Source organism: Cyprinus carpio, chromosome B3, assembly GCF_018340385.1.
Source record: "Cyprinus carpio isolate SPL01 chromosome B3, ASM1834038v1, whole genome shotgun sequence".
Classification (NCBI taxonomy): domain Eukaryota; kingdom Metazoa; phylum Chordata; class Actinopteri; order Cypriniformes; family Cyprinidae; genus Cyprinus; species Cyprinus carpio.
This window is the reverse complement of record NC_056599.1, coordinates 12,531,921-12,550,051: the sequence shown is the minus strand read 5'-3', so window position 1 is coordinate 12,550,051 and position 18,131 is coordinate 12,531,921. Positions and strand designations below refer to the sequence as shown.

The following is an 18,131-nucleotide window of genomic DNA, read 5'->3' as shown; positions in this document are numbered from 1 at the left end:
AGATTTCAAAGAAGGTTCGCTAAATCTCCATTTGAATTTATGATCTTAGTGGTGTACATCATTATTAACATACACTGTGGCTTGATTCTCTTCCAGACTGTTGATAAATAGAATTTAAAACATCTGACTTGGAGCGAATACTGGAGTTTTAGAATATGTCCAGGTTTTTCATTCTCTGAATCCATCCAACAATCACAATCTAGCCTGTCCTAGATTTGGAAATGTTTTTATTAATATTCTAGATATGATCTCTGTGCGTGTGGATAATTTTTGAGAACTAGGCCTATGTCTAAATATTAACTGACCTATTATATGTATGTTTGTAGACATTAATCAAGTTTCTTCACATTTTTGCAGTGCTTAAAATGACATTATCTGGAAAATGAGCAGTTGTGTAGGCAGTGAGGGGGCAGTGGGCCTTGAACACTGACTGATATCCCTTGTCTGGGAAAACATGCTAGTCAGTACATAAAAAAGGCTGGGGCCCCACAGAAATGTTCATTTCTGCATCTTTAGAGGGTGTTGTGTTGATTAACAGTGTTATGATGGGATCTATGTTGATGCCTAGGGCAGAAGGTTAGAGGGGGAGATGCTAGAATTGTTTTCTTCGAGGCCAGCGGCCCTCCCTCTTTCCTTGCACAAACGCTACTGGCTCAATAGCTAAATGGGGGGTGCGGGGTTGTCTGCCCCAGATGTAAATTGCGGACATGGAAAAGAATCTCATTAGCAGGGCTGCTGTTCCCCCCCACCACCTCTATGCAGAGGGAGACGGGTGAGACTGCTGTCCCTTCTCTATGGACAAGTTGGGAAGAGGAGGGGTGCTTGTGTAGAGGGGCCACAATGGTGTCTTTGTTTGGCCACGCAGTTGCATAGCGCTCAAGACCTCACTCTAATGAGTAATTACGAAAAAACTCTATCAGGCTAGGGGGCAAAGTTGGGTTTAGCCTGATATTACATGAATCAAGATTGTATATTAAGCGATCACACAAGTGACTTTTTTGGATTCTTTTGACACATACTGTTGATCTGGTGATACTGGGAAAAATTACATGTCTCTTACCTGGCTGACAGGTGCAGGTGAAGCCACTGACCATGTCTCGGCAGATGCCATCATTTACGCAGGGGTTGCTCTCACATTCGTCAACATCCACCTCACAGAACTTCCCCTGATAGCCTGGTAGAGAGACAGGCAGAGTGAAACACAGTTCTAACCCTCAATGCATTGAAGACAGATCTCAGACTGCAGTTTCTCACAACACAGGGGCCCACAGACACACACTGCGATGTTCTGCTACACTGCACCCTACAGCAAGTTCATGTTTCTGAGGAAATGGAGAATTGCTCTATCTATGCAAACTGGGGCCCCTGCTTTGACTAGAAGCACCACACCCTACTGTCCGCAGGATGCCCTGTGGTCATCTCTCCATTGAGAACACACATGTTCCATAATCAGCAGAGTGCTGCTCTTGTGTGTCACCCCATTCAGGTGAAACAGAGTGTGGGCCGGGGCCAGAGCACTGACGGCGGCATGGAATCAGAAAGAATTGGGCCCTCCGCATGAGCCAGGGCCAAGTCGGCGATGATAAGGAGGGTGGGGAAGAAGAGGTGTCTGTGGAATTGAAAGGGGTATGAGCAGAAGTGGGGGGAGGGGATGAAAGTGCTGGGAAAAAGTTTGCTCTCTCTCTATGTGCGAAGGGCGAGGAACGGAGCACAGAGGGGCCCCATTGTTCCACTCCATTCCCACCACTCAAGATCTCATTATAATTCACTGCACACTCCTCCCCCTCTCTCCCAGATTGCCCAATACACCCCGCTCCCAGCGCCTATTTGTATAGTTCCCCAAAAACCCAAAGATGCATGTCGTGCAAGGTACAAGTTTTTACCGAACATGTGCTGAAGACACAAAGCCCATATTGGTCTGTGGTTTCTGTGACTTACCCATGTGGACTGAGCTTTTCTATTTCAATTGATTACTCCTCCTCAAATGACCACTATGTGGTACATTATTACATAACGAAACCTCCTCTGGCCTTTCCATGTTTTCTTAAGTAGGTCTACAAAGTCATACAGTCTGGAAGTCCACATTGATTAGAAGCAGATTTAATGTATCTGAGTAAGTCAAGGTCAAGTTCACTGACATACCAGGCATACAGATGCATGTGAACTCGCCGATGCGGTCCAGGCAGGTGGCGTCATTCTGGCAGGGCATGGAAAGACACTCGTTGATATCAATCTCACAGCGAGGGCCAGTGTAGCCTCGTCCACACTGGCACTGAAATGAGCCCTCCGTGTTTACACACTTCCCAAAATGCTCACAAGGGTTGGCACCTGGCACACAAAAGAGAAAGAGGAGTCAATTAATACTTACTCTCTACTGACAAAGACAAAAATAGGAAGAGACAGAAAGAATCAAAGAGAGAGGGAGGCATTCACAATGCAGTAAATTTACCAATGGAACATTCATCCATGTCTTGGTTGCAGGCTCCACCAACAAAGCCAGCAGGACAGGTGCAGATGGCACGGCCGTTCAGAGGGTTAGTGTCACACACTGCCCCCTCATTGCAGGGGTTACTGACACAAGCATCATCCAGATGACAGAGCAGACCTGCAGGGACAGCAGAATGTGACTCTGAGGACAATGGACAAAACATAAAAGTAAGGAGTGATGTCAAAGACAGTCATACCAGTTTTGCCCACTGGGCACTCGCAGAAAAAGGAGGCCACGCGGTCATGACAAGTAGCCCCGTTGAAGCAAACAGCCGTAGCACAGTCGTCAATGTTCTCACTGCAGTCGTCCCCAGTCCAGCCATTGACACATACACAGGTGTGTCCTCCAATAGTGTTAAAGCATGTGCCACCATTGTGACAAGCATTGGGCTGCATGAGACACTCGTTGACGTCCTCGGCACAATACTGGCCTAAGGACAGAAAGACCAATGTCAAGTTATTTTAATTAGAAAATTAAAAGTAAACATGTAAAAAAAGGTGCATATTTACCTGTCCATTCAGGCAGACACTGACAATTGTAAGTGTTGACACCATCTACACAGTTCCCACCATTCATGCACTTGTGTCCAGGGCAGTCATCCACATTCTCTTCGCAGTTGTGTCCCCTGAAGCCTAGGCGAAGAAATGAAATGATAGGACACAGGAAACAGGGAGGTAACTGTAGTAGTAATAATATCTGATCTATTCCTCACTTCCCCGGCACACCTAATACCTTCTACTCAATCCTGCTCCAGAACTACTGATAAATTGATGTACACAGTAAAGTGAGCAGTAAAAAGGTTCAGTGGGTGTTGAGTGTTTACATATTCTCACGGCGGTTCCCACAGTGGCAAAGCCAGGACCTGACAGAGCTCTGCTCCAGAGGGCCATACTCCCTGCCATGTTTGCTTGTTTTATAATCTCTCACAGTTTCAATGACTTCCTCTTTGACGAGAGACATTTCCTGCTTGCTCCCCAGAGGGGAGCAGAAAGGCCATAAAGTAAATTCCTGCCACAGCAGCCCACTCGCTTTCTCTCTTCCATGCTTTGACTGTCTTGCTCACTCATTCTCCAGTGTATCCTTCTCTCACTCAGTCTGAGCTATTTATAGCAAAGCATGAGGTATCACTGCCTGGAAAGTCCAGAAGCTTTGGGAAACCCCGAATCGAAGGGATGCGAATGAGTATTGGAATATGATAAAGGGTGTGTCTACATGAATGCCTGCATGTTTTTTGTCTGTTTGTACCTGGCAAGCAAGCACACTCGTAGGTGTGGTCACCGGTCTGATGGCAGGTGCCCCCATTGAGACACTGTGAGGGGGCGCAGGGCTGGGTGGGCACCTCACATGTGCGCCCGCTGTACCCAGCAAGGCACTCACAGCGGAATGAGCCGGGCGTGTTCATGCAGATGCCACCATTAAGGCACTTTCCTGGTTTGCGGCATTCATCAATATCATTGCGACAGTTCTTGCCCTGATACCCAGGTGGGCATGAGCAGTTGTAGTGATTATTCCAATTGGTGCAACGGGCACCGTTGGCGCAGGGATTTGTGGCACATGCATCAATCAGGGAACAATCCTGACCTGCAAACACAAGAAGCGTCATTCACAAACAGACCTATATTTTCCAAAAACTGTATATAATGAAAACGAAGACACCTTAAACCTTACCTCTGAACCCCCGCTGACACACACAGGTGAACTGTGGGATTCCGTTGGCCACCTGGCTCTTGCAAGCTGCTCCATTTAGACAAGGCGAGCGATGACAGGGGTCCAGATGCTGACAGAGCGAACCAGTATAACCAGGCCGGCATCTGGGGCACAAATTTCGAGGGGCACAAATTTAAAACATGAACACTGGAATATAGAAGCATTTTAGTGGGACATCAGAAAATTAAATCAACAGCCCAGGTTAAGTATCTCACCCAATTCATGCGCAGAACATCTAACCACTAAATATTAAATATCTTAATATAATACAAGGTTAGTGAGCAGGTGATAACACACACAGACACACACACACACACACACACACACACACACACACACACACACACACACACACACACACACACACACACACACACACACACAGGCACAAATACAGAAAAATAGTCAATTTCATGCTATCAACCAGATGTTGCATATATGTTTGCCTTGACTATAACAGCAGAGCCAGCTTTCCACAGTCTACTGGAATTCTAATCAGCATGCTTCTCTCCATGCCAGTTTGCATTCCAGGATTATTACAGATTTTCCAGTCTCTCCGCTGCATTCAATAGTGAAGCATGGTTGTGAATGGCAGAATTACCTGTGTTTACCCATGAGAGCTTGCAAACTGTATACAATGTTCAATGTGTTAACTTCACAATGGAGACCACTCAGAAAACAGGAGACAACAAACCATAGGTATGAGATGGTGGTCAAGCCACTTTGTGGCAGTTGAATACAGTTCTTTCTGCTCTAATTCTATGCTTTTCAGTGCAGGACGGTTATCTTGATGGACATTTGAGTGGGACCTGAAACTGAACAGGTACGATAAAATAAACAATTTTTGCTTAATAAAGGCAGTCCCTCTCATGGGTTCTGGGGCCTTTGGTAAGCTAGGCTTGAGAAGACAGTGTTTGTAGGGTAACCCTACACCCACACAGGGAGCCCCGCCACAGGATGAACTCTCACATCAAAAACACCGTTTGAAGCTGATGACAATCACTGGGATGGTCTGTTCTCCCTGTGTCGCCCCTCAGGCCCTCTCTCTCTTTTCACTGTAAAACAACCCCTGGGCAGAGACAACAATGGCTTTTCCTCCTCTTTCTGTTACAGGATGACCACTTTTTTACACTGAGCTATCTGCCCCTTTGTTGTTTTGCCTCTTTTGTGGCTGGCATCTCCACCCCCACACTTATTTGAAGCAGTTTCTCTCTGACCTCAGAGAGGGCTTCAAATAAGGGCTTGGCCTATAGGGGGTGCCATTTTAGACCTCTGCTGCACCACAGCGAGAGCCTGCTAGCCTTTTAGGAACTGTAAGGTCCATTCAAGCGTTTATCAAAACCAGAGATACTTTTAACTGTGATGACAACTGTTTTTCTACCCAGCAAAACAATAGAGGATGACGCCACAGTGTTCTGCTGTTTGGAGGACACACCTACAGAAATGTTTCACATGGGAGTATTATACTATTCTGGAACTGGAACCAAAAACAGATAGAAGAGAGCCAAGCTTAAGTCTTAGGATTAAAGAGATTTATGTCTGATACTGAACAGAAACTGTTATGTTAAGGATAAAATTCAGTGCTTGAGGGTGAAGAAAAGAAAACAGTTAACTCGTTTCAATCATGTTCATTAGCGCTGTCTGCTTAATAGTAATTATGTTGACTTCACAACACAAGAGTTTATTTGCCGGCCATGTGTTTTTTTTTTTTTTTTTTTTTCAAAGTCTGAGATTTTGAAGCAAAAGAGGCATATGGATCAAACCGAAGGATGACATATCAAAAACATAATTAATCATGTCTGTTATTACTCTCATAATAATCATGTCTGTTTCAATACATCCAGCTACATGGAATTTCATAAGTTAAGAGTACATGTCCATGGGGAGTTTTTTTTTCCGGGTTTTCCCCCAAAACAAGTTAGAAAAGAGAAGCAATAAGAGAATTCTTCATGAATACCATCTCCTGAAGTCACCAATGCGGCACACTGCTTTTCCCTATGAACCCTTCACATGCCGGGAGGTCAAATGTCAGAGGTCAGCAGTCTGATTGTGATGATAATGTCAGGCAGTGTAGTGGGGGGTGGGTCGGGGGCGTCTGTTAGGGAGAGAATGTCATTCGGAGGGTGGGATGGGGGAAGAGTCCGGTACGGAAAATCATGTCATGTCATATTTCCTGTAATCCCTCGTCTCCTGCTCTGAAAACACTCACACTCTTTCTGAATCCCAGATCCCTGTTGCTGTGGCAACCTCACAGACGACCAAGCAAGCCTGACACCCCACCAATCACCCCCTACCCTTCATCCCCTTGGCTATTTGTCATGGCTTGGCTGGGTTTATTTAGAGGCAAATTAACTATGTCTGGAATCTCGGGGGTCATGAAAAAAATTAAACTAGGAGTTGCGGCACAAAAAGAGGTTCAACTAGCATGCAGTCTGATACTCAAGCCCTTAAAAAATATCCATTCCAGGCAATGCCTAGACACAGCCTACTTTACAACCTGTTGTTCTCCTGTCTATGGCTTGTGAAGCAGAGAATGAGTGCATGTGTACATGTGCAGTAAGAAATGTGCAATGAAGACCAAATTGGTCAGATTCTGGGGTACACCTTCTAACTGGGCTATTTTTACATACTCTGTTACAAAATTTGTAATGAAAAGTACATACCTTTTGTACAAAATTGTAGTCAGTAAGTGGTTAAACAAAAGAGAAACTTTTTGGACAGAAAACAATGGGCACAATCACTGAGGAACTGCTCGTGGGATTTCAAAGAGTTACTGGACTATGAGGACTTGTAGATGTGTTGACAACTGCTATTTTCACACACGAAGAAAGGGAGCCTCTGGCCTTGCAAAACATGATAACATGCATGTGTGTGTGAGTTTTGGAACTCATTCCCTCGGTGTGTGTGTGTATCCGTGCTGGAGTTCCATACTTATTTCATTTTGAAAACCTTGGTGAAAGTTTGTGAGAATGTGTAGATATTGGTCAAGTAGCAGCAGGGGAAGGTTAGGATATTTGTCCTCACACGGTGTTCTGCAGCCAAAACACACATTCTTTTGTCTGGGCCTTGGCTGTACACATCAGTCATCCAAAAACATACAGCTAAGAGTCTTATCAGAGCTTTCAGAGTGAAACATAACTCATTGTAAAGGACCTTCAACCTGGCAGGAACTCCACTGTGAGTGAGGATGTTCTACAAAGAAGAATTTGGACAATTTTGAGTGTCATACGGATAGAAATTAGCTGTTTCGCATTTAGCCAGGTGTGGGATGTTACTCAGCATGAGTCAAATATACCAAGACTTGACCCCTGGCCCCTAAGCAACATCAGAGTAGACAAGGCTGAGGTAGGAAGAGGGCAAAAACAGTAACCCTCCAATGTCACAACACCAATGATGGTTCAAGCCAGCTGCAAATAGCACTAAACAACTGTTCACATCTGTCGGCACCGCTTTGGCTATCTGCCTTCTCACTGCTTCTTTAAAGGATTACACCCAAAACAATAGCACAATTCTGTCAGTAAATCTCCAAACAGATGTGCATAAACACACACACATGAATGCAGGCTGTTAGATCACATGCACAAGTATAGCAGCACAGCACGCTTTCCCTGATACTGTTGAATGTAGGTTAATAAAGCAGTCGGACAGGGTGACAAATAAGCAATGATTCTTAACTGAGAGAAAAACAAACAACTCAGGGCACTGATGCAGTCAAACACCTCCACAAATACCTCACATGCACACTCAAACACAAATGAGTGACTTACAAACACTTTCCTCTCCAAGGATGCTAAGAAAGATATGTCAGATTGAAAAAACAATGGATAGGGCCTTATTCAAAAATATTGTATAGGCGTATCTACATACCATATCAAAAGAACTTCATGGGACCTGACAGCCTTTTTTACTCTCAAAGACTTTTGTAACTTATATATATGCATGCATACAGGGGCTTTTTGGATGCTGCCGGAATGATTCATGTATGTGGAGCTCGGCATCTCTGCTTGCTTTTGAAACCCAATGCCGCTTTTCCTGATCTCAGGGTCATTGTGGCAATGTCACCTGACACTATTCTCTTTACCACAATACCATACAATCATCTAAGGTCACAACACCTGACGAGAAGCAAAAACACACTGCTTCTCCCTGAAAGAGCTTCATCTGGTCAGTCATGGTCCAGGAGGCACCAAGCATGAGAGAGTTCCCAACAGGATTCCAATCTCCTGGGTACTTGAAGCCATCCTTTCCACACTGAAGTGAAAGACAATAACCATGTATTTCACAAAGTCAATTCTTTCCTTAGTAGGAATTCAGTTGAGTGTAGGTCACCTGATATTAATGTCACTGAAACTAAACCCTGTTTTGTTTGCTTTGTAAACAATAAAAATCTGAGGTTTAAAGCAAATTTCAGGGTATCAAAATGCAGAAAGTCCCCTAAGAAAAAAAAAAGTCTATGGCAGTGTCTGGCATATAGCCGCTCCATTCCTTTGTGAGGAGCCCATACTGACACCAAACTGCCAACTAGGGCCTGTTCCCCCTCCCCCAACTGCCCCCTCCCAGCTCCCCATCTTCTCAAAGAGGAACCAATGTGGGGGTAGGGGAGCACTTTGTGGGCCAAATAAAAGAGCTAAAGTAGTCAGAACCCTATTGTTTAAGGACGGGGGAGCAGTGGCCCAAACAGCCGGGCTTTCAGGCCTGTGCTCAAACGAACCAACAGGCCTCTGCTGTAGCCTGGCAACAGTAACCCATGGCTGAGGAGAGAGCTGAGAGGGTGGGGGTTTGTGAGGACAGAACTTTCACAGGAACTGAACCTTCCAGACTTCCAGAAAAACGTTCTATTATCGCTGGAAGTAAAGGAAATTTTGAAAATTGGAATCAAAAGCATGCTTGTGGCATGTGAAAGCAGTTTTGGTTTTAGCCAATGTTTTGTGTAGTTTGCATGAATTTTAACTAATATAAACAGATAAACTGAACTTTTCAACAAGCGGCACCTTTCAACTCATAGAAATATGTAGATGGATAGATATCCATGAAATATCCATGTTTATCTTCCTTTGCCAACCCACTGCCCTGCTGTGTTGCATTAGCCACATAATTATCGATCTGTAAGATCATTATAAAAAATGGACTGGAAGCAGACTAAAACATAAATATGGTCCTTCAAGACCTCTGGCTACAGCCTTAAACATAGATCTAATCAAACTAAAACACTTACTTAAAAGCAAAGTATTTTTATCAGATCAGATCTTATGTTTTTGAAACAAACTAGCGTAAAGAATGTAACTATGCTCACAAAAAAACTCCAGAATTTCTGGTATTGCTAACAAGCCAACCATAACCACATTGCATGCACCCCAGACACAAGGTCTTCCAAAGCATTCTTCGCTGTACTTCACCACAAAACCACACCCAGCACCTAAACTGATCCAGATAACCATAACCACATTGAATTAGTCTTTTATTAAAGGTTCTGCAGATCTGAAGACTATCAGTAATATGTGTCCACGCTAATATGCCTCATGAATCTTAGAAGACTAGAGATGGAAGAAAATAACTCCACGTAACTCTAACTCTAGCTATTACTTGCAGTGTCCTGCAGTACGAATTACGCAATCTCACTGGGAATTTGACAGTCCCCCATTTTGTAGCATGAAGAACATCCTGTACAATGCTGCCAACCACTCTAATCTATCTCATAAATCACAAATCATGCAGATAGGTGGGATGCAACTCTGAGAACTCCCAGTTGATTGCTACATCATATTTAAAAATACTTGTGATCAGAAAATACAGAGCTCCAGAGAGCCTGATAAGAGTGAAGGAGTACACTCAGGTAGAGGCCAAAGAATGCTTTTTATCTCCTACTCGGCCACCCATAAACTACTCTGGTTCTTTCACTTATCTTTCCCATTATCAATAAACACCCAAACAAACAGCAACTTTCCTCCTTACATTATCACAGCTGGGACTACTCCTGCACTACAATGTGTGAGTGTATGATCATACTGGACTGAATTCAATAAAAGTGATTAGCACATATTGGAATCATGAGCTTAAGGGTGATTAAAGTAGATTACCGTTCTCTGGATCCCCGCAAAACAACCACACTCACACAAAACAGATTTCTGATGTGGTGGTGGGATATTTGATATGATTCAAAAATGTTTAGAAAATGAGAGAGGGCAAGAACACATCATAAGCTCTCCTTAGCTGTCTTGATAGACAGGATGTGAGTAGAGTAGAAGGGTCAGGAGTCAGCACTTCCTGTGACAGGGCCTGGGAACCAGGACTCCCTGCTTGAGACATCAAACCATACAGGCGTACATTACACCCTATCTGCTCTCCAACACTATCAACTCAGTAGGGTTCTCTTCTCAATCTGCTTACTTTCAGGTGGATGTCTCAATCCACACAGCAAGCAGACATTATCATATCCATCATTTTGACAGTTTTGCTCAAAACATTCCTTGAATATCCTGAATAGACTGGAGGAAACAACAGCAATGAATGCAGTAGTGGCAGAGGAGGAATCTTAGAAAGCATTCCAAACTAATCCACTATATATTAAGGGAAAAGAACTTTATCTCTTAAGTGCTAAACTCAATGTAAACAAACAGCGTTCCAACCCTTTAAAATATAAACAACTAGCTATTGGTATACACTACTCTTAAAGTAAATGGACAGCAGCCTTTGATATCAACTCTCTGTGCTAAATTTAATTACTTTACGTCATCGGTTCGCAATTCCAGTCCTCGCGCCCCCCTGCTCTGTACATTTTGTATGTTTCTCTAATGGCTTCAGACATTTGTTCTATTTGAACGTAAGTGCCCTGCGAAGTGGACATCACAGGATATTCCGCCAAGATTCCAGTTCGAAACGAACTTATATGTTCCATTCAAAGTGCACTGAAGTGTGCGAGACATGAATTTAAATTGTATTTATTTACAGAGGCATATGATGTCACACTTGTCCGTGTGAATATGTTGTGCAGCTCAAATCCGTGAATGAATGTTCCGAAGTGAGGTAAACTTCAACATATTTCCCCTGCTCAGGGAGTAAGGAGCAATGAACACTGTGTAGGGACCATGTCAATGGGAACACAGTTCATGCACAGAGCTCACTTCTAATGAGCTGATTATCTGAATCAGGTGTGTTAACAAGGAGATACATGCAAAATGTGCAGAGCTGGGGGGCGCGAGGATAGGAATTGAGAACTGCTGCTTTACGTAAATAAGCTACAGTTTTTAGTTCACAGAAAGCAGTGATTGCGGAGCCTGCTTCATGTCTAACTGTCCTCATACATCATTTTTTAAGAGGCAGAGAGCTTCCATGGGTCACTAAAACACAACACTCACAATTTATAGACTCACTCTGCTACTGGGGTCAAGGCGACACCATCAATAACGGACAGAGCTCCACTGTATCCACTTCCTTTCTGAGCAAATGGGTGGGAAAGTGCAAACATAGATGTCTAATTTCATTCTCATCGCTACTCTGTGGCTCACACACTTTCATCTTCACTGTTTGTTCTCAGAGAGTGACACTGGCCTGGGCTTGCAGAGCCTGCACAGACAATGGAGAACCTCCACATCAGTTCGCTGTGTGTGTGTGAGCATGTATTAGGAGGCCCGTGGGCCGCCGGCTCCGCTCCTCCATAGGCCAGTCTGTCTCGGCATGGGGTGGCAAGTCGTTCAATGGCAGCACCTGGCCCTCCGCTCCCCCTTTGTAAGGGTCTGACTTCACTGGATTACCATCACAACCACCAGCTGTCCCTCTATACCCCAGCATAACCCCCTTTCTCCAACACACATCCCCACCCCCGCCTTATTCTTCCAGCTGGACCTTCTCTGAATGACACTCTCACAATCTGCCTAATTATCTCTTTGCTTCAGTCGAGACTTTATCCCACACAGCACTTGCTGCACTTGCTTGCACGCTCTCCACACTGGGGGTTTGAGATTAGAGACACTTTAACAGAGCTTCCTGACTCTTCACCTACAGTGACATTCCTGGACTCTTCACAACAAGTGTGCTGTCATTCCACCCCTAGCATTTCCTAAAGATGTGGGATTCAAAGAGCGACAGTCCATAGCAGGACCAGAATTTAATAACCGGATTGACAGAGCATTCTGCTGTACCATGACTTTATTCCTTGATGTCACCTCCATATGGTAAATTTATCAAAATACAGTTGTCACAGGGATCATATGATGAGCTTTACACACCTGTGTTACACACCCTGAACATTCCAGATGTTAGCCCTATGCCAACTCATGAAAGTAGCCCAAGAAGCATTTGACTGTGGCCCATTGTGAAGAAGCACTCAGTGGAGAGAGTTAGAGAGGGATTACTCCTGTAATCTGTCATGGATTGCACCAGTCACTGAAGCTCTCAGCGCAGGGGACCATGAAATGACACAGGAGCCAAAGAACAACTAGGGCTCAACATATGCCTCAACCAGACCCTGGTTGAACAACAGTCAACATAACAGGCTTATAACTGAGCTGGTAACAATTACAGTCCTAAGGGGCATATTCGCATAATATTACAGTCACTAGAGAGCCCTCTTGCAACAAGGATACTACACTAAATAGGATAATCAACTTCCTCCAGGCACATTAGCTCTCGTCGTAAGGAAGGAAAACATGTCACAGAGAGGAACAGGTGGAAGACTTGTTGCCAAGTTTTTTTCTCAGAGACCAGATTTCAACATAGCTTGAAAATCTCAGCGGCATTCTTGTGAAATTCTGAGGTCCAACCAGTACTCCGTACTATGTCAAGTTCAACCTTTGCCTCTGTTTGCTAAAAGTGCCATTATCCATTCCTTTCTCTGTTGTTCCCTCACTCTCATATGACCTTTCTTCTCTAGTCCTCCTCCTTCTACTCTCTCTGGTCTCTCTAGCGGTGCTGGGTTACAGGTTGGTATCTGGAGGAAAAAAGGTTCCTTTCTGTTGTTTTGGATCTCTGGTTACATTTAGGATCTCTAGGGAGGGAGCTGGAGTGGGACTACTGTCCCCATAGCTCAAGGACTGGTTGGGCCACTCTCTTGTGGCTGGCCATTCCAGATGGTTGTATTACTGTGTTGTGTGGCATGACATTTACTGTCCTCCTTATTTAAAAAAAAAAAGGAAAAATACCACCTGCTGACACAAACACAACAGACTGTACGTGAAGTGCTCTTCACACACATACAGTAACATTTCACCCTTTAAAACATAAAATGTCATAACGCTGTCAACAAAATATCTTATCTAGAAAAATATCTGGAGTGAGTAGAGCAGGAAAGAACAAAGCACTATTTAACACCATTACACATTTACTAACATACTGTGCTCATAACTTGGCTTGAAGTGTGATGGGTAATGATTAAAGACTGTTACACAGACACACAAGGCATTTTAGTGCCACCTTGCCATATTTATCTAACTCCAGAATTTTATGAGAATTATATATATGCCCAAAGTTTCAAAAAACAAATCAATGCTTTTAGCTTTCCTCAACCTCAACAATTCTCAATCAGTTAGGACTTAACTCCCAGTTTCCACAACTAACAGCCTCTGGTGTGCGTTTGCATTAAAATTTCTGGTTTAAAGTACAATGAGGCTTCATCCAGGATACTTGGCCAGTGAGCAGGCAATAACTACTTGCCTGGGGGTATGAGATTCTTTGGTTAACGGTGGGGTGATTTACATAGGTAGATTATGCCTTAAAGGCACAAAACAGGAGCATCTTACAGATATTAAATAACTAGGGATGCATCGATCCGATACTCAGTATTGGTATCGGCTCTGATACTGGAATTTTCTGCCAGATTGGGTATCGGTCAGACGAGATGGATCCAAATCCGATATTGTGCATATACTATTCTGTCTTATTGTTGAGCCCCACGAAAGGCACAAAAACATGATAAAACACCAAAAAGTTTTCATGCACTATATTTCAAGTGTTCTGAAGCTGTTCCATAGTACAATGTGAGGTACAGATTGATAATTAAGTCATTAAATTCAAGTTCACATAAACTCTTCTTTCCGCTGTGGCTGTCTGTCATCATCCATTCAGCAATCAAACTGCGTGTTGCGTTCGTTTACTACAGTCAAAACAATGAAACTCTCTTCAAGAGCGCACAGTAACTGAGGTTTAAAACTGTTAAAAGAAAAGGCACAATAAACTAACGTACGGATTTAATACACTAGGTATCAATCTCTTCCCTTTGTACTAACTTTTATATGTGGACTCTGAGGGCTGCGCAGCCTGTGCACTGTTTCTCCGTGTTGTTTCAACGCATCATTCTGTGCACGGGATGCACATAAGCGCTTTCTGCCACTCTGTATTGGCCTTTAGTATTATAATACTTTTCTGCAAAATGAAAGATTATTAATAGTCTTTCTTGTTCTGTCTTTCATTACTGTGCTATACATTTAAAAGAAATGTCTTTTATAGATTTCTATAATTTTATAGAATATATTTTATATAAATGTAAGCTATTTACTTGTTTTTTTCATGAATGTATTTTACAACAATACAAAGAGCAATGTGTAACATTTTACCAGATTTAGACATTCACTTTTATTTATTAATAAAAATGTTTCACTGGATTTTATCAAATTATTGTGCACCTTGTGATTTTTTTAGAGTATCTTTTGCTGCTGAATTATCCACTAACCTAGTTTATAATAGTATTTTTTGTCATAGATTATGATTATATATTTTTTCATTTGTTATTTTTCATTAAAATGAAGTTGTCTATATGTAGTAGATTGTGTTTAACACACAAAAGAGTGACGATCAGGTCAACACAGAGAAGTATAGAAATTCTGCATTGATTTTAAGAAAAACTGCACTGGTACCGGATTGGATCGGTATCGGCAGATACTCAGAATTTTCGGTATCGGATCGGTTCTGTAAAAATGCTATTGTTGCATCCCTACAAATAACCAAAGTGAAGAAAACTTTACACTAACAAGCTGTATAAAACAGTTTTCTTAGAGGGAACACTAGTGCAGTGGGGGAGCTTTACTTGGTTGTGACATTTTTCTTTCAAGTTAAGGTGAAGGAGTGGTCACATACCATTAAGTAATAAACATAGCGGCAGAAGAGAATGCAAAGTTTCATGTTCAAATAAAAAATACAAAACAGTTTCCTGTTTCTTACAACCATTGATCTGTAGAGATACACATACCAAACATAAAATCTATTGCTTTCAGTTTAACACTCTATTGATTTTGCCATTACACACAAACACTGAGAGTGGTTCCCACGTATTAGTGCCTCCTGGAAAAAAAAACACTAATCACCATGAATGGAAGCTAGAGTGCACAAACACTGTTTTCCAAATCAGGCGGGAAACATAAAACAACAGCCCCAGGCTTTCATGTGATAACAATCACTTTGTATTAGCATAAACAATGAAGACAAAGACTGTGTGAAGGGACGCTACACATTTGGAACACTACTTGGCATGAGCAAAAAAAGCTCACATTGACTCACTATCAGAATTTTATGTGACTGATATATTGTGGACAGGTGTAGTGTGGCTTTATTGTTAGAACAAAATTATACGGTCCAGCCTGTTGTAAACATGAGTCATAGAATCTGGTCAATGATTCAGATTCTTATACTAAAACTCAAAGGACATTTAAAATAAATAAATAAACAGTGTAAATCATCTTTATGTATAAGACATTAAAACATTGCTCTGTTTTTGCTACACTCCTGTTCTTTTTTCCACACTGTGCTTTATGTGAATCTGATAACCAAGGCTGAATAACAGCAATAGCAACAGTCATCCAGTTAACCTGTTGAGGCCACACCGCTGTGAATATTATCCATTAAAGAGGATTTTAGCAAACAATTCTGAGTTCGATAAAGTGTAGGCTATGGAATTAAAGTGTATTTGCAATAAAATGACAACTGTGGGCTTACAAGCATCTTGAATCGATACACATTCCTCCATTTTCGCACGGCTTGTGTGTATCCACGCAGCGCAGTCCTGTGGAAAGAGAGGGCACAATGAGGCAGAGACCACTTTATATTGAAACGACAGAAGCAAAGACCCTTTTATATTCAACAACCCTGAATAGTAGCAACATATTACATTTCTTCATATGTACAACATGCATAGCCCGCTTATTTCAGAGAGAAACAGTGCCTCATATCTTTAAGTTTGTATACTTTTTATGTAAATATGCATTGCCTCTTATCTGTGAGTGTGCCGCGAGATAACATTCAGATTCTTTCGCGCAGACTCCCGCTTTGAATGACAATAGAATTCACCACGTGAACTCTCATCTAATACGAAGCAATAGAAGACGTATGATTTCAGATAATATTCTAATACTGTCTAATACTAAGCTTTGTGTTTTCCATATTTGTGTATTTTAAATAGCCTACATAGATTAACTGATTGAACTTAAAATCAGAAGGGAAAATCACAATCCGTTGTGGGACAATTTGCATTTCATTATAAAAACAACGATGTTTCAGAATCTCTGGATTTTATATTTTCTCCCATTACCCCACCTCCATACCCAAAAAGCAGAAGACGAAAGTTCAATTGTTGATTGTTCCTTGTATGTAAAAGACACTGGCACAGTAAAAGGATCAAGCCGCTTCGTGTACGAGAAATCCCACAAAACTCACTGTGCAGCCTATGTTTCCAGTCTTAATATTTAAGGATATAAAAAATACCATATCAAAAGCGTAAAATGCATCAGATATAATCTACTGCAGTGATTTAACAGAAGAACCCTGATGACAATCTAAATGACTATGCACGCTGATAAGTCGTTTACTACCAGTGCAGCGAAGCGGACATTTATTTGTTACTTTCTCACGGTTCAGACAAGGACAAAATGCACACTGACTCAAGTAATACAATGCCCTCTAAAATTTTTAATGTAGAAGAACTAAACTCGTAAAAGTTACACCACAATAAATAATTAGCAAATGCAACATTTCTCACCAACAAAGAGAATGTGTCCTCGTGTGGTTTGAATGCTTTAAATCCCATCATCACTGAATCATTCTGTGTTCATAATGTTCTGCACTGATCTTCACAACGCGTAATAAAAGTGCAGCGGTTTATTACAAAAACCTATAATGCTTCACGTTTAAATGTATCCTGATTCTGACCTAGTGATGGACTGAAACAAACACGTTTATGAGAACAGACTATCAATATCCTGCACCAGATTTCAGAAAGCTATGGGCAAAGCCGCAAAATGTCATGATTCTAAACCTTCTAAAAGAACATTAATAAATCAAAGACAAGTCGTGATGTTTTATGTTCTTTCATTGGTTCTAATGCACCAGGTACGTCCACGCATATCCTAAAAATCAGTTATCCGGACAAAAAGAGAGAATCATCTTACCTTCGCCGTTTTGCACAAGATATAAAACTGACAGAAATATCCAAAGACTGTAATTTCCCATTTCTGTGGAAACTCGATCCTACTCCTTTTTTGAAATGTTAGCAATAATACATCCTTTAAAAAATGACACTGTGATTAAAGTTCCAAGGAATCACATTAAGATGAAGTAGCGTCATAAAGTTAACTTGAGAGAAAATCATAGAAATCGAGCGCTTTCGATATAGTCCAATTCCGTATTTCCTCTGCAGCTCGGACTCGGCTGCCGTGCGTCTCGAAACACCTCCAGAAACTTTTTGAAAAAGTTTCACCACTTCACTTCGGATCCGCGTCCACCGACGGGCTTCGTATCACTCCGCCCCTTCTCAAGCCTTCACTCACTCAGGGATGTTGTTTGTCCTTCCGCTGAAATTAATAGTGCAGATTCGTCAAGGGCTTGGAAATGCATTTTTATCATCGGAAAAAGAGGTTATGTGGAAGATTAAAACTTAAACGAGAACCGAGAGTAACATTTGCTCTTTGTATATAACATAAATGCACAGGTAAACTAATAAAGTGACTAAAGGTAA

General features: G+C 42.1%; 1 protein-coding gene across 2 annotated transcripts in view; it reads right to left on the bottom strand.

Annotated features, from left to right (window-relative positions):
* notch3 (notch receptor 3) overlaps window positions 1–17,880 on the bottom strand; it is a 30,756-nt gene extending 12,876 nt beyond the window's left edge. The window contains exons 1-9 of one of the 2 annotated variants that reach the window (XM_042719745.1): window positions 17,566–17,880; window positions 16,118–16,184; window positions 4,157–4,299; window positions 3,734–4,069; window positions 2,998–3,120; window positions 2,685–2,918; window positions 2,450–2,605; window positions 2,143–2,328; window positions 1,061–1,174 (exon numbers count right to left, since the gene is read on the bottom strand). In XM_042719745.1, the coding sequence (XP_042575679.1) occupies window positions 1,061–1,174; window positions 2,143–2,328; window positions 2,450–2,605; window positions 2,685–2,918; window positions 2,998–3,120; window positions 3,734–4,069; window positions 4,157–4,299; window positions 16,118–16,184; window positions 17,566–17,626 (1,420 nt within the window). In that variant the 5' untranslated portion in view covers window positions 17,627–17,880. The other variant, XM_042719746.1, reaches the window with a different exon arrangement.
* Between the last annotated feature and the right edge of the window lie 251 nt (window positions 17,881–18,131).